This window comes from Phyllobates terribilis, unplaced genomic scaffold (assembly GCF_046119375.1).
Source record: "Phyllobates terribilis strain yellow unplaced genomic scaffold, ASM4611937v1 Scaffold_5__5_contigs__length_657084704, whole genome shotgun sequence".
Taxonomy (NCBI): domain Eukaryota; kingdom Metazoa; phylum Chordata; class Amphibia; order Anura; family Dendrobatidae; genus Phyllobates; species Phyllobates terribilis.
This window is the reverse complement of record NW_027362765.1, coordinates 137559367-137572807: the sequence shown is the minus strand read 5'-3', so window position 1 is coordinate 137572807 and position 13441 is coordinate 137559367. Positions and strand designations below refer to the sequence as shown.

Genomic DNA, 13441 nt, shown 5'->3' with positions numbered 1-13441 from the left:
TTTTATTTAAAATAAGCTCAGGAGGTAGATTCTCAGGGAGATCTGTGTCCGTCACGTAGATCTTAACAGCTCATTTACATATTTACAAGTACCAGATGGTAGATATCAAGGCATCATTTTATTCAACTGTCTATGACCTGCATGCCTATAAATGAAAAATATGTAGTCTAAATTCACCACTAACATGAAGTACAATGTGTCATGAAGAAAGAATCTCAGAATCACTGGGGTACGCTGAAACATTCCAGAGCTATTAACACAGAGAGTGACACGTCAGATTTAAAAAAATGGGGCTTGGTCACTAAGGGGCAGCACATTTATCACAAGGGATTAAAAGATACCAGCCGCCAAGAACATGGACCGTACATAACAAACGGTTATAGTTCAGTTTTCTATATTCTTTTTTTTACAGGTTTTCGGCCTAGGTTCAAAATGTCCACATCACCGTAAGGCCTATTTAAGGAATAATAGGCAGCTATATACTGGGACTTTAACTGTGGAATATTTTGAGAACTGCCACATGCAGAGACAGGTAAGAGAACTTCATTCATGTTACTGGTGAAAACTGCACCTCAGGCACAGAATAGCTTAGGAGTTGCCCTTTAGATTTCCATCAAGTTGGTAAACCGGTTTCAGAGTCACATGAGAATACTGCCGGGGAAGGAGCATATAAACTTGATTTATAGGCTTAGAGGACGACCAATGACAAGAAGTGGAAATTATCATTTACGTGCCGTATGGTGAATGGTAATACTTTGATGATGCAGACAATGAAATGTTCAGAATTCCAGGTTCCCAATACTGTACGCAACATTGCCCCTAAAAGTCATAGCACATTCATATCCCTCCAGACACTGCGATTGAGATGGGAACACCATGCATTATAGGATCATGTGATTGTATCATAAGACGCTAAGGGCCCGACAGCATCTGGATAGTGCTGTTTGCTTACAGACATACAGTACAGACCAAACGTTTGGACACACCTTCTCATTTAAAGATTTTTCTGTATTTTCATGACTATGAAAATTGTACATTCACACTGAAGGCATCAAAACTATGAATTAACACATGTGGAATTATATACTTAACAAAAAAGTGTGAAACAACTGAAAATATGTCTTATATTCTAGATTCTTCAAAGTAGCCACCTTTTGCTTTGATGACTGCTTTGCACACTCTTGGCATTCTCTTGATGAGCTTCAAGAGATAGTCCAAACTTTTGGTCTGTACTGTATAATCATTATTCTGGAGATTTTTAATTTAATTTTTCATAAAATATACAGTGCACAGCATAAATTAGGTCACCCACTTTGAAAAGTAAGATTTTAATTAATATGTCATTGAACACACAAACAATATCCAAAATTTTCACATGACCGAGTCCTTTTTTTTAACCCGTAATATGAAAGGTTATTAATATAAATTTCATTACAAAATCTTCAGTTTTACTCAAAGTAGATGATGCAAAAATGAATACACCCCACATCAAAAACTACTATATCTAGTATTTTGTATGACCTCCATGATTTTTGAAGGGAACCTGTCACAAAAAAAAAAACGCTATTAACCTGCAGATATGGTGCAATCTGCAGGTTTATAGCATTGCTAACCTGCCCAATGCCCACACTTAGCCAAACTTGAACTTTACGGGGGCAACGCTGGGTCAGTCACCGCTCTGAGTTTACAGTGTGACTGCTGTAACCATGCCACTAGCCCTGACCGACACTGGCTCTGCATTGGGGCCGGCTGTCAGTCGGGGCCGGGGGAGCTGTTACAGCCACTGCTCTGTAGACTCAGAGTGGTGACTGAACCAGCGCCGCTATCGCCCCATAACTAAAACCGGAATGCTGCAGGGGTAATACAGTTAATTTTCTCCCTGTAGCATTTGGCTGCATGCAGGCGCCGGGCAGGTTTGTAACGCTATTAACCCCATATCTGCAGGTTAATAGCGTTTTTTACAGGTGACAGGTTCCCTTTAAAGGACAGCACCAAGTCTTCTAGGCATGGAATGAACAAGTTGGTGACATATTGTAACATTTATCTTTTTCCATTCTTCAAGAACGACCTCTTTTATAGCCTGGATGCTGGATGGAGAGTGTCGACAACTTGTATCTTCAGGTGTTCCGTTGGGTTCAGTTCAGGAAACACTTGGCCACAGAATCACTTTTCAACCCGATACTTCTTCAGAAATGTAACAGATGTGTGTTTTGGATGATTCTCTTGTTGGAAAAGTGCACGTCTAAAAACGGCACGGAGTGATGGCAGGATCTTATATTATTAACCTTACTTTCATGTCATTGGTGAAAAAAATGTTGAATGAAACTCAGTTTTGTCAAAATTTTGGAAAAGGGTTATTATATTTAGTTAGATATTGATTAAAATATTACTTTTCATATACACTCAGAGAAAGTTCTTCAGGGCCAACAGGAGACTAAGCGGCGCTGTGCTTATTCTAGGAATTCGTAACAGCAATCCTCGCTGGTCACATATTGGTGAGACAATACAACTTTTATTTTACTCATACCACTATATATACTGGATAAATGCATGACCTCAAATACATACAAAGATTATATTTTTTGTCATGGAGAAGGCACAACGGTAGATATATCTCCAGCCAATGCTGTGCCCGCACTCACCTGGTTGTTGGGATCAGTGAGATAGCGCAAGAGGATGGGCAGCAGGTATTCAGAGAAAGCTCTGGGAAATTGTGGCCGGCTCTCCTGCAGAAAGATGGTGATCTGAGGTATCTGCTCCATGAGCTCTGTCCGCACTGTAGGTTCTGGAAGCAGAGTAAAATCACAGAAACTGCTACAGTCTAATTCAGGAGTGGCTATTGTTAGTGCAGTTTTCTTAAAAAACCCTTTTATGGCCAAACATAGGACCACCTAACCACAAAAGTATGGATGTCCTGACATATTTCCCAAGCTTAAAGGGGTTTCCCGGTGTCGCTCACTTCCACAACCAGGGATGACTAATGATGCCGTGCCGGCAGATTTCTGGCAGGACACTTGTAGAGTTGGTAGATATTGTGCATCCATCTTGAGGGTATTCACCAATGCAGTGTCCTCAGCGCCGCTCACCTATTGATGTGGAAGTGAGCGGTACCTGATATCCCTTTTAATGGTATGTATCTTTTCAGTCTCATGATAAGACTTAGAGTAAACCTTCATTTCCAGTAATAGGAGAAGACAGGTGAACTGACCTGCATCCTCTGAGAGGCGTACAACTATCTCCATGACAGTCAGAAAATCATCTTCGGTACTGCTAAAATCCCTCAGCACGTCCAGCAATCCACGTGCAATGATCTGTCTGTAAGGGAGGAGAGTCGATAACAAAATTTCATGGAATATATTGTATATGTAGCACACAAACATACGATATGGCTTACTTCTAGCACCACTCTGTTAGTCACGGCTGGGAGCGCTCTCTGCACTCTCTAGGTGACTGGTCGGCAACCTGTGGCTAAACTATAACTTCCCTGACATATAAGAGAACCCCAGTATTGTGAAGTCTTTTCGTTCCAGCAATGAAAAGGACTACATGGAGAAGGAGGCTTGACTATATCCCTTCAATGCCAAAGGAACTATTTGTCTCTGTCCCCCTACAGAAATGACATGTCTCCTCTCCAGAGCTGAATGGACATGTTAGAGTAAGGCTATCGGATCTTATAGTCATAATCTATTTTATTACAGAGCGCCAATGCAAAAATTCTATTTACAGAACATGATCTGGTTACCTGCAGCAGCCACTAGAGGGAGCACAGGAGCTTACTGCATACACCGGTCTGAAAGAGAACAGTCTGCAGTAAGTTCCCGTGCTCCCTCTAGTGGTGGGTGCAGGCAGAAAATATGTTTCAAATCAACATCTATACAACAGGGCTCCAGCGCCTTTAAAAATTAATATGGGCGTCTCTGGCTTGAAGTGTTAAACTTTAAGAGCCAAATTATATTTTTGGTCGGAATTGCAACTGTTGTAGATGCCATCTGCAAACCCAGATGGTCAATTAAAAACAGCTTAGTGAAGCGAGCCATCGTATATGCTCATACATGCAGTACACTTGATAGGTGCACAAGTGTGGAGAGTATCAGGGCACTCTCCTAATGTATAGAAATCCAGGTGATTCCATTTATTTGACTGAATCAAATCTGAAAAAAATATATTTTTAATCATGTACAAATTTACCTGTTAAATATATTATCGCTAAAGGCATATTTTTCCAGGCGTGCAAGAGGTGTCAGGTTGTCCTGTCCTGGAATGTCTAGAAAAGCGCTTATCCTCATGCTTTCACAGTCTGGTCCATAATCCTCAAAGCCAACTGTGGCGATAAAGAAGAAAAGACACATTATCTCCCCATTTTCAGAGAAGCAAACCCGGACAGGTGTTATGTGAGAGCCTGCGAGTCAGCTGGTACGTTTCATGTATCCACAGATATATACGGCGGAGCATCTCGCTGAATGCTTAGGTTACAGAATAATAAATGGCATTAGATGATACAGGCCTCTTTAAGCTAATTTGCTTCCAGCCTGGAGATAGCGATCTGCTAAGATGCTCAGTGATGCTCTGCAGGTTCAGAGAGGAGGACAATAATCTCTTCTAACCTCAAGTGTGAGCAGAATTTTAATTCCATCTCAAGAAGTATTAAGCCTTGGCAGACAGAAGATTTCTCTTGGCTTCTACATTGCCCTTTAAAGTGTGTCTACCGATTACCCATGGTGCAGGCATCTGCTGTATAAGCTCTGAAATGCCGTGGATCTCGTCAATTTACAGGCTGCATTCTGAGGAATAACATGTCAGCTCACATGTCGAGGCCACAGACATAACTGATGGGACTCACCGTTCCAGCGCTGTCTGTATAACTTGGCATACATATAATTAGCTTGATATATTAAACAGGACCAGTCACCGCTTTGTCCAGGAAAGGTGCACAGCTCCTCTAGTTAGGCAGTGCGGGGTTAGTCGCCTCTAATTAAGGCTACACTTACACATCTGTGTGGATGGCCTGAGTACGGTCCGTTATTCACGCACCGGCTGCCTATGAGACTGTCTATGCCGGTTCAAGAGTCCCACGGCTGGTCCTTCAATGACTGTCTCTACTCAGACATCATGGATGTGTGAATGCAGGACTAGAAATTTTGGAAATACTAGGAATATTGGTCATTTTTTAGCCAATCACATGACAGATAAGCAAGAAAAAGGAGCACATAGCAAGCAGAGTTGGACTCCTATTCGTCAGCATTGGAGATAGCAGGACTCCGATCCCTCCCATAAAGGAATAATACAGAAAATGAAGACAGAGGGCAAGTGGAAGACACCCTGATAAAGCAAGTGGATGCAATGTCTGGACCCTGTCTCTCACTCATCAGGGAAGAGGTACACAGAGGGTGCACTTTAAAAATAAATAAATAAATTGTAGCCCCCAGGCTCATCATTATTGGCATGTGATGGTTCCCACCAGGCAGGTAATCCTCGCTGTCCAAACAGCGAGAAGAAGAAAGTGTTGTACAGAGAGTCAAAGCTTCTTATTGGCCCCGTGATCAGAAGTTGTACTGCCCCCCACGATCGTACCCCTATTCATGCAAACTCTCATTTATTAAGAGGTATACAGGATGCAATTCCTTTTAAAATAGACATCTCCTAACTTGTGCATTGTAGAGAATTGCATTCCCCATAATCTAATAAGTCTGGAGCAGCTTTTCTTCTAATGCTTCTCGATACCAATCCTCTGTTATCCCTCGTAGAAATTTATGAAAACTTGACATCAGGTAGTTACCAGTTGGGGGGGGGGGGGTGTTGGCTGTACCCTCTGACATTGGACAATCAGTGCTGCTAGTAACACATTGTGAAGGGCCACGTCCGTTTGACAAGGGGAATGGAGATTTTCAGTTGTCAATGAATTCACATCTTTCCAGAAAGAATGTTAAGACCCGGACCATCAGGAGGGGAATGCATGGCATTATTATGCATTGTTTTCCTCTCCTGAAAGGGTTAATGTGGCTGGAATGGCTTCCCGTCATGCTGGGGATTGGTTCAGGTAGCCAGCCTGTCAGTGAGGTGTCTTCCCTATGCGACAGCTGCTGATAGGGTCCTAATATTTATTAAACATTGGTGGTGCAGGGTATTAAAGATGGCAGCGCCTGAGGAGGGTGTCAGTCCTCAGACGCTGCTCATCTAGTGCTGCTGCCCACCCGCCCTCCCTACATATATGTTTATATTCCTCACAGCCTTGGGGTTAGTCGTTCAGGAGACTGAATGGACACCAGGCTGGTAAGGTAAACGGGCTTGAGCTTATGGCTAAGCTGCGGTGTTATAAGAGTTTTATTAAAGTTATGGTTTTTAAGTATAAGAATTTTTAATAAAGCCGTGGCCATAAATTTTTCCAACCAAATCTGCGCATGTCATGTTTATTGAGTGTGGTAAATAATAGGTTTTTTGAAAGTATGGTTAATATGCTGTATAATGCCATAGCAGAGGAACGGCACACCACAGAGTTATAAGAAACAAATGCTCTAGAATTGCTATTTCATGGAAATACAGATATTTACTAAAGTATATGTATCAGGGGAACTGACTGGTTCCTTTTAAATGGCTCTCGGATGGAGATTCACCTTAAACCTCCACCATCATCTTAGGCTATGTTCACACTAGGGTTTTTTACATGCGTTTTTTTTAATGCAAATTTTCAGCTGCATTTTAGGTACCAGCAAAGTCTATGAGATTTCAGGAATCTCATGCACACACATTGGTTTTGTGTCATCAGTATTTTGTGCTTTGCATGTTTTTTTGCACAATAAAGCATGTCACTTCTTTCAGCGTTTTCCATCCATTGAAAGTAATGGGTGGTGAAAAAAGTATAGTGTGAACATAGATATCAGGTTTTACTGCATTTTTAGCGAAAAAAGGCAAGTAGAGCAGTATGTGAAACTCATTTATTTTTGTGATTTTACCATCTTGTCTTTGTCACCTGAGATGGCAGTTTGGATTAGGACAGTTTAATTAAATTAGTGATGTGTAAAATGTAAACATTGGCTGAGCTATGTGTGAGATTGAACAATACCTGTGGCCCACGGATGTGTGAAACTGAACAATCTCCAAGCAACTCAATGACAGACCATAGTGTGAAAATAAATAGTGTATTACAAACTCAATGCACTGCCAATGTCTTAGAAAAACTATTCCTGAACAAGTCACCTCCCCCACTGTTACATTTGTAATTCTAGTTAATATGGTTTCACATATGTCTTGCATTGGTGACCTGTGTTCATGCTTCTGTGGTGGAAGCAAAGCTGAACTTTGGGATCCTGAAAAACGCACAAAAACCTGCGTTTTTGACGCTTCTTTCCTGCCAAGAGATCAGGTTTTGCTGCAGAAAAACCGCTGATAAAATGCCGAGTGTGGACATAGCCTAAGTGTGTAGTTTAACTTTATAGATCCAGGATGTCCTCACTCAAAAAATTCTGCATCTTCTCAATTCAAATCAAGCATTGATCCCCTTTCTCTCTACATATGTATACAATGTATTCTATGAAGTCCAGGTTTATGGAACTCCTGACAAATGATTAACCTGAAAACCTAAAGACTGGTGTGACTAGAAGTGGAAATAACTGCAAGGTATAATAACACAGCATGCGATAGCAGAAGGAGGAAGCTGTGCTCCACCAAGAATGCTGTAAAGTTTCCTAGAGGCAAAGAATTAATTCACCACCTGACTATGCAAGCATTTAGAGGAGAGGATTGTGCCTTAGGTTCTCCTGGCTCATGGATGCATCATCCTGAGTGTGGACCGATGTTAATAGATAACCCATTATAAGGAAGCTCGGGGTATTGACTGCACAAGAATTAGCAAACCTGGAATCTGTGACTTAAGTCTGGGTATGTAATGTTACTAAAATCTACAAAACTTTATTTTTAGAGTCAGTAGCCTTGTCCGCTAACCAGTCAATGCCCCCAAAATACCAACCCTACCATAACCCAAAGTACACAACCCAACAACGTCATCAGTCAATTGCTGAAAATCCTACTTGCAATTCCAACTACCGGAAGTTTATGAGATTGTGATTGGTTCCTTGGTTCTGTATACTTGCTTATTTACCTCACATGCTATTCTATGACTAAGGACATCCTAGCAGGCCAGAAAAGCGTCAGTTGTTGAGGTTTTTAATTTTTAACTTGATTCAATAAACTTATATCTTTTTTTACCCAGCCGGTTGTGCCGGAAACTAACTTGTTTTTTTTCCCTTTGTCAGCTGCAATCACCAGCAAGTACGGCACCCACTGGTTTCTAATCACAGCAATGGATTCATCCATGTTACCAGTGTGAACAGCTCTAACCCTCCCACTCTCACCAATTCCTTCTCTACCGAAAGCTTATGGTTGAGGGTTGACCAATTCTGGTAGGTTGTAAGGCTACCATTAACTAACGTTGGACGAACCTGACAATTTCTGTCTAATGTGTATTAGGGGTCCCAATGATTGTCGGGGGTAAGAGGATTGTCCAGCGTGGAGAAAAGCCACCACCCCAAATGTCTGGCAGTGGCTCCCTCATAGAGAACACAGGAGCAGTTGGCAGAGCGAGCACTCCTGTGTATGGAAGAGAGGGGCGAGTTGGCTGCCAACCTAACAGCTATTTAAAGTGTATAGGAGGGATTATGAATGCACAAAAATTACCTCATATAGGTTCATTATTTGAATTGCACCCCTATTGCAAAACGTGACCCGATAACAGTAGTTAGCCTATTGTGAAGAGTGACCTGATAACAGAAGTTGGTTCTTGCCATTGCCCAATTAACTGTAACGAGATTACAAGCATTCGTCTTACTGTGCCATAGACACAGGCTGCCATTAAACAAACTTTATCCACAGCAGGAAACCAGATTCCCAAAAGACAAGTATATTTCATAATATACAATCAAATGTTAACTTGGTTGAAAACTGAAACTACCCTTTAATGGAGTTGTCTAATTTAGGCAACCACTTCCCTTATTCAGCTATTGACAGTGGAAGTAGCTATTAAGGAGGTGTCCAAGATTAGAAAAAAATTGGATTTCTTCAAAAATAAAAAATTGTGCGTCTACTTGCAGCAGCAGGTGGCTGTCAGACACAACTGGACTTCCCACTGATAAGGCAGATGGTTCATCACCATCCCTGCCACCTGACTGCTGTTTACAGAGCACTGAACGAGTATTGTGTATATAGTATAGGAAGCGCTGACAGTGCTTCACCCTCCAGACTCAGCGATCATGTGATCGCCGGGTGCCAGGAGCTTCTGGGCCCTAGCAGACTTACTGTAGAGTAATGCTGCTGTTCAAGCAGGAGGCTGAAATTTGCTCTGTAACTGGAGCTTAATATAACATGCCCAGTTACAGGGGAAATCAACAATATAAAAATGTATTTAATTGCTGAAAAGCCCTCCACCTCCCAAATTTCTTCAATAACTTTATGGGGGGGGTGTATAAAAAAAAAAAGCAAGAAAAAAAAATTAAAAAAGAAAGCCACTGCCAGTCCTAATCGCTGTTTCTAACCCTGTACCTGTCAAAATTTAACATAAATCCAATGTATAAAAATATTTTCTACGAAAAGGAGAACGCAATTCAAAGTATTTTGTACTGTTCCTTAAGGTCATAAAAAAATAAATAAAGGAAAATGCGAAGAATGAAAATGTATTTGTTATTTTTTTCTCTATATTCCCCCTACCTTGTTATTAGCAACAAAGCAAAGTAAAAAAAGGAAATAGAAAATGACAAAAAATAGGCCCCATGTGCCATGAAAAAAAGAGGCAAAAATTATTTGAATATAAAAATAAGAAACATTTTTACCACTTATACGAAAAAGATCCAAAAATGATCAGGAATGGGGCAAAATGGCCTGGTCCTAAACTGGTTAAAGAAGTTGAACTGAAATAGCAAATACAATCTGTGGACAGGGGTTGTGCTGTTTCTGGAATTAAACCCTTTCCCAGTGAAGCATTACATGATACCATTGAAATCCGTAGGCTGTCCATAGAGGCAAGTCTTCCAGAGCTACTCTTTGCAATGGCTATAAGAGCTCAATAGGATTTGGGGTGATCCCATACTACCAATATGAGGCCCGATCCCAGATGTTCTGTGGTGTTACAGAAGGCACAAGATGTCATTGAAAGTTAACCCTGGCGACGTGTCCCCTCTGATGATCGCACTGCGCATGATGATGTAATGAGGCGAGAGGACACAGGAAGCGAGGAGCACATGAAGGAGGAAGTGCAGATGTCGGCGAACACTCACAGTCATCCAGGTCGTCTTGAAGGTCCACAAAATACAGTGGGATCCCTAAGAATAAGCAGAACAGGAAGTCAGTACAACTAGGTTAAATCTTCCCAAAACTGTGACAATCGATTCAGAGCAGTGGCCTCCGACCTGTGACTCTCTGGATACTCTGAAGCTACAACCTCATGCTGAGAGTTGTAGTTCACAGCAGCTGGAGACCACCGCTCGCTATGTAGGAACTTCAGACTCCTTACAGCCGAGGAGAACGGGGTGACAAACTCTGCATTCAGCATGTATGTAATGTACATGGGGCCTCCCAACTCACCGGACAGATGATGTTAGGGGAGATGAGGTTCAGGTGCTCTAAATCTGCAGGCAGAGGACTTACTCTGCACTCCCCATAGAGAACACACGAACGCTCAGACGAGTTGTTTGTTCATGTGCATGGGGGAGAATGAAGAGGCATCAGCCGGCTGGTAGTTATCTAAGGTGTACAGGTACCGTGACCATATATCTGAATAGCCTGGAGCTTTATTTACATTGGGTGTTAAAGGATATTTTAATTCTTGCAGTAATGTGTATATAGACACCCGGTGAGAGCACCTGTCTAATAATGTATGAAGCAGGAGTGTATAGTAACTACACTTATAGACAAGCTTTCTGATACCAGCTACACTGGCTACAATGTGCTGTGCATTGGCATGATGGTAAACCCAGCAGGATGCCCGAATACTGCCCGACTCCTCTTATCTGCATAATGGGCACACCAAGCACCCATTAGTTTCAAAGGGTTTTCCAACTAAATACCTTTAAGGCCCCCATACACATTAGATAAAAGTCATCCAAACCCACAAATTTCTGTGAGGTCGGACAACCATCAGAAGCAAGGGGCATCAGGACTGGTAACTATTGGACTGATGGGACTCAATTGCCCGATCCTATATCCGCGATGAGATAAGCGGCTGACGGATGATTTTTGCTGCAACTCTCTCACATAGAACACAGGAGCACTCATCTGACCAGTGGGAGAATCAGCCGAACAATCCTCTTATCCACAGGAAAAGTGATAAAATCCCTAAAGGTCCAACCACTGGGACCAGCTGCGTTCTGGAGAACGGAGGGCTCCAGAGTCTAATGTGTGGATGGAGCACATCCATGGCCACTAGTCCATTTCCTCCTATCATGAAGGAAGATTGGGAAGTGTACAAAAAATTTTTAACATAATTTGGTTCTTAAAACAAAACAAAGTCAAGTAATCCCCTCCCTTATATTTGCAGATTGCAACTTATCATAGAGCAAAATTACAGATACTAATGTGCAGGTACCAAGGAGTAGTGATGTGACAACAGAGACTTTAAGGAATACTCTGCAAAATTATAGATCTTTTCTAACGCCACAGCCCCACTATCAGTATTCGGTCAGTAGTTTTTCTCAGGAGTGGGAGATAAATGCAGATTTGGTGACTTGTTTCTATTATACCTTTTCTCTGATTGTTCCTCACCTGGTTTTGTCTCCCACTCCTGAGAAAAAATACTGTCAGAATACTGACCAAATACTGATAGTGGGGCTGTGGCCTAATGCAGAGTATGGGGGGGTGGAAAGTGACAAAAAAAAAAAAAACAACTCCAAAATTGTCGGTTTTCCATCACCAGACTCATCTTCCCCTTTTAAAATGCAATAAAAAGTGAACAAAACATTTTATCTAACTCGAAATAGTACCAATCAAAATGTCAGCAGCTCGTTGTACAAAACAAGGACTCACTGGCTCCATCAGCCAGAGAATACAAGAGCTGGGAGCCTCAGGAAACAGCGGCGACACAAAAAAAGAGGTTTATATCAAAGTTTTGAAGTTTTTATTTTAACCATTAAAAAAATATATAAAAACTAAATTTTATACATACACTGGACAAGTATTGGAACGCTGTAATTGAACCAACCTGGACAATCGCGTCGTCGGGTCATTTATACCTGACATGACAACCCAAAAAAAAGGCGCAAATTCATCTTTTTCACCTCAATTGGAATATTATTCCTGCTTTCATTACATTATATGGTAAAATTAATGGAGTCTTTCAAAACTACAACTCATCCCGCAAAAAAACCAAGCCCTCATAAGAAAAATATAAAAGATATGGTTCTCGGGGAGGGAAAATAATGAAAAGGGGAAAAAGTATATACATTAACAAAAATAATGTGTAATATATATATATATATATATATATATATATATATATATATATATATATAACCCATCTCACTACTAACACAGGGTCAGAAAAATGGCGGAAATGACAGCCGCCATCTTTATTGGCATTCTGTACTGCTAATGTACAGAGGGGCGTGGCCAATATTAGAAATCTTCGTCTGATGCTTTTTTTGGTGCAAAAATTTGCCGTGCATGTATGACAACCAGGCGGTGACGGAAGGGGGCGCAGTACCTGTACCATGATGGGGGGCACAGTACCTGTACTATTATGGGGGGGGGGGGGAGTAGCTGGCTACTCATATACATTATATAGGACAACCCATTAATTAGGTGCCCACAAAATGCCCTCTGTGTGGCTGCAGCCTGGCACCGGTCACCTGCACATTACATGGGACCCAGCAGCAGCAATAACAATGGCTGCACGCTCCCCGCAGTGATAACACAGGGGGAGAGAGGCGGGCGCGCACTGGCCTCTGCCTGCACACAGCACCGCCCCTCCTGCACACCGTCACCGGGTGACACCTCCCATCTCCGGTAATACCCCGTGCAGACCTATCTGTCCCGCTGCCCCAGACTTACCGGCCATCTTGAGGGCTGAGCCGGGAGGACAGAAGCGCGCCCCCGATGCTCGCACTCAGCATCTCCGCAGCCAGCGACGCGTGCGCGCCTCAGAGACGTCATGAGGTGGACGCGCACACTGAGGGAGTTAGAGGCGTGCGCGCCCCCGCTCTGTGTGAGGCTGTAGGAGCAGTATACGGCAGAGCCGAGCGACCTAGAGCTCCCCAACAGCTTGGAAAGAAATATACTAACAGGGCATGCTGGATATTGTAGTCTCCCAACAGGGGGAGAGGAGTAGGTTGTATGAGGAGATGAATACTTTATCATTGCACCATTTTTTCTGGAATAAAAATGGTTCTATCGTGACATTTTTATGACTTAGGCTCTGTTCACACGTGTTTTTTTCTGCAGCTAAATCTGCTGCCCACTTTTC

General features: G+C 42.2%; 1 protein-coding gene across 2 annotated transcripts in view; it reads right to left on the bottom strand.

Annotated features, from left to right (window-relative positions):
- LOC141272388 (serine/threonine-protein phosphatase 4 regulatory subunit 1-like) overlaps positions 1-13139 on the bottom strand; it is a 37045-nt gene extending 23906 nt beyond the window's left edge. For both annotated transcript variants that reach the window (XM_073683057.1, XM_073683058.1), the window contains exons 1-5: positions 13030-13139; positions 10263-10307; positions 4189-4321; positions 3209-3315; positions 2643-2785 (exon numbers count right to left, since the gene is read on the bottom strand). In XM_073683057.1, coding sequence (XP_073539158.1) covers positions 2643-2785; positions 3209-3315; positions 4189-4321; positions 10263-10307; positions 13030-13036 — 435 coding nt within the window. In that variant the 5' untranslated portion in view covers positions 13037-13139. The remainder of the gene's footprint in view (positions 1-2642; positions 2786-3208; positions 3316-4188; positions 4322-10262; positions 10308-13029) is intronic.
- Positions 13140-13441: the final 302 nt, after the last annotated feature.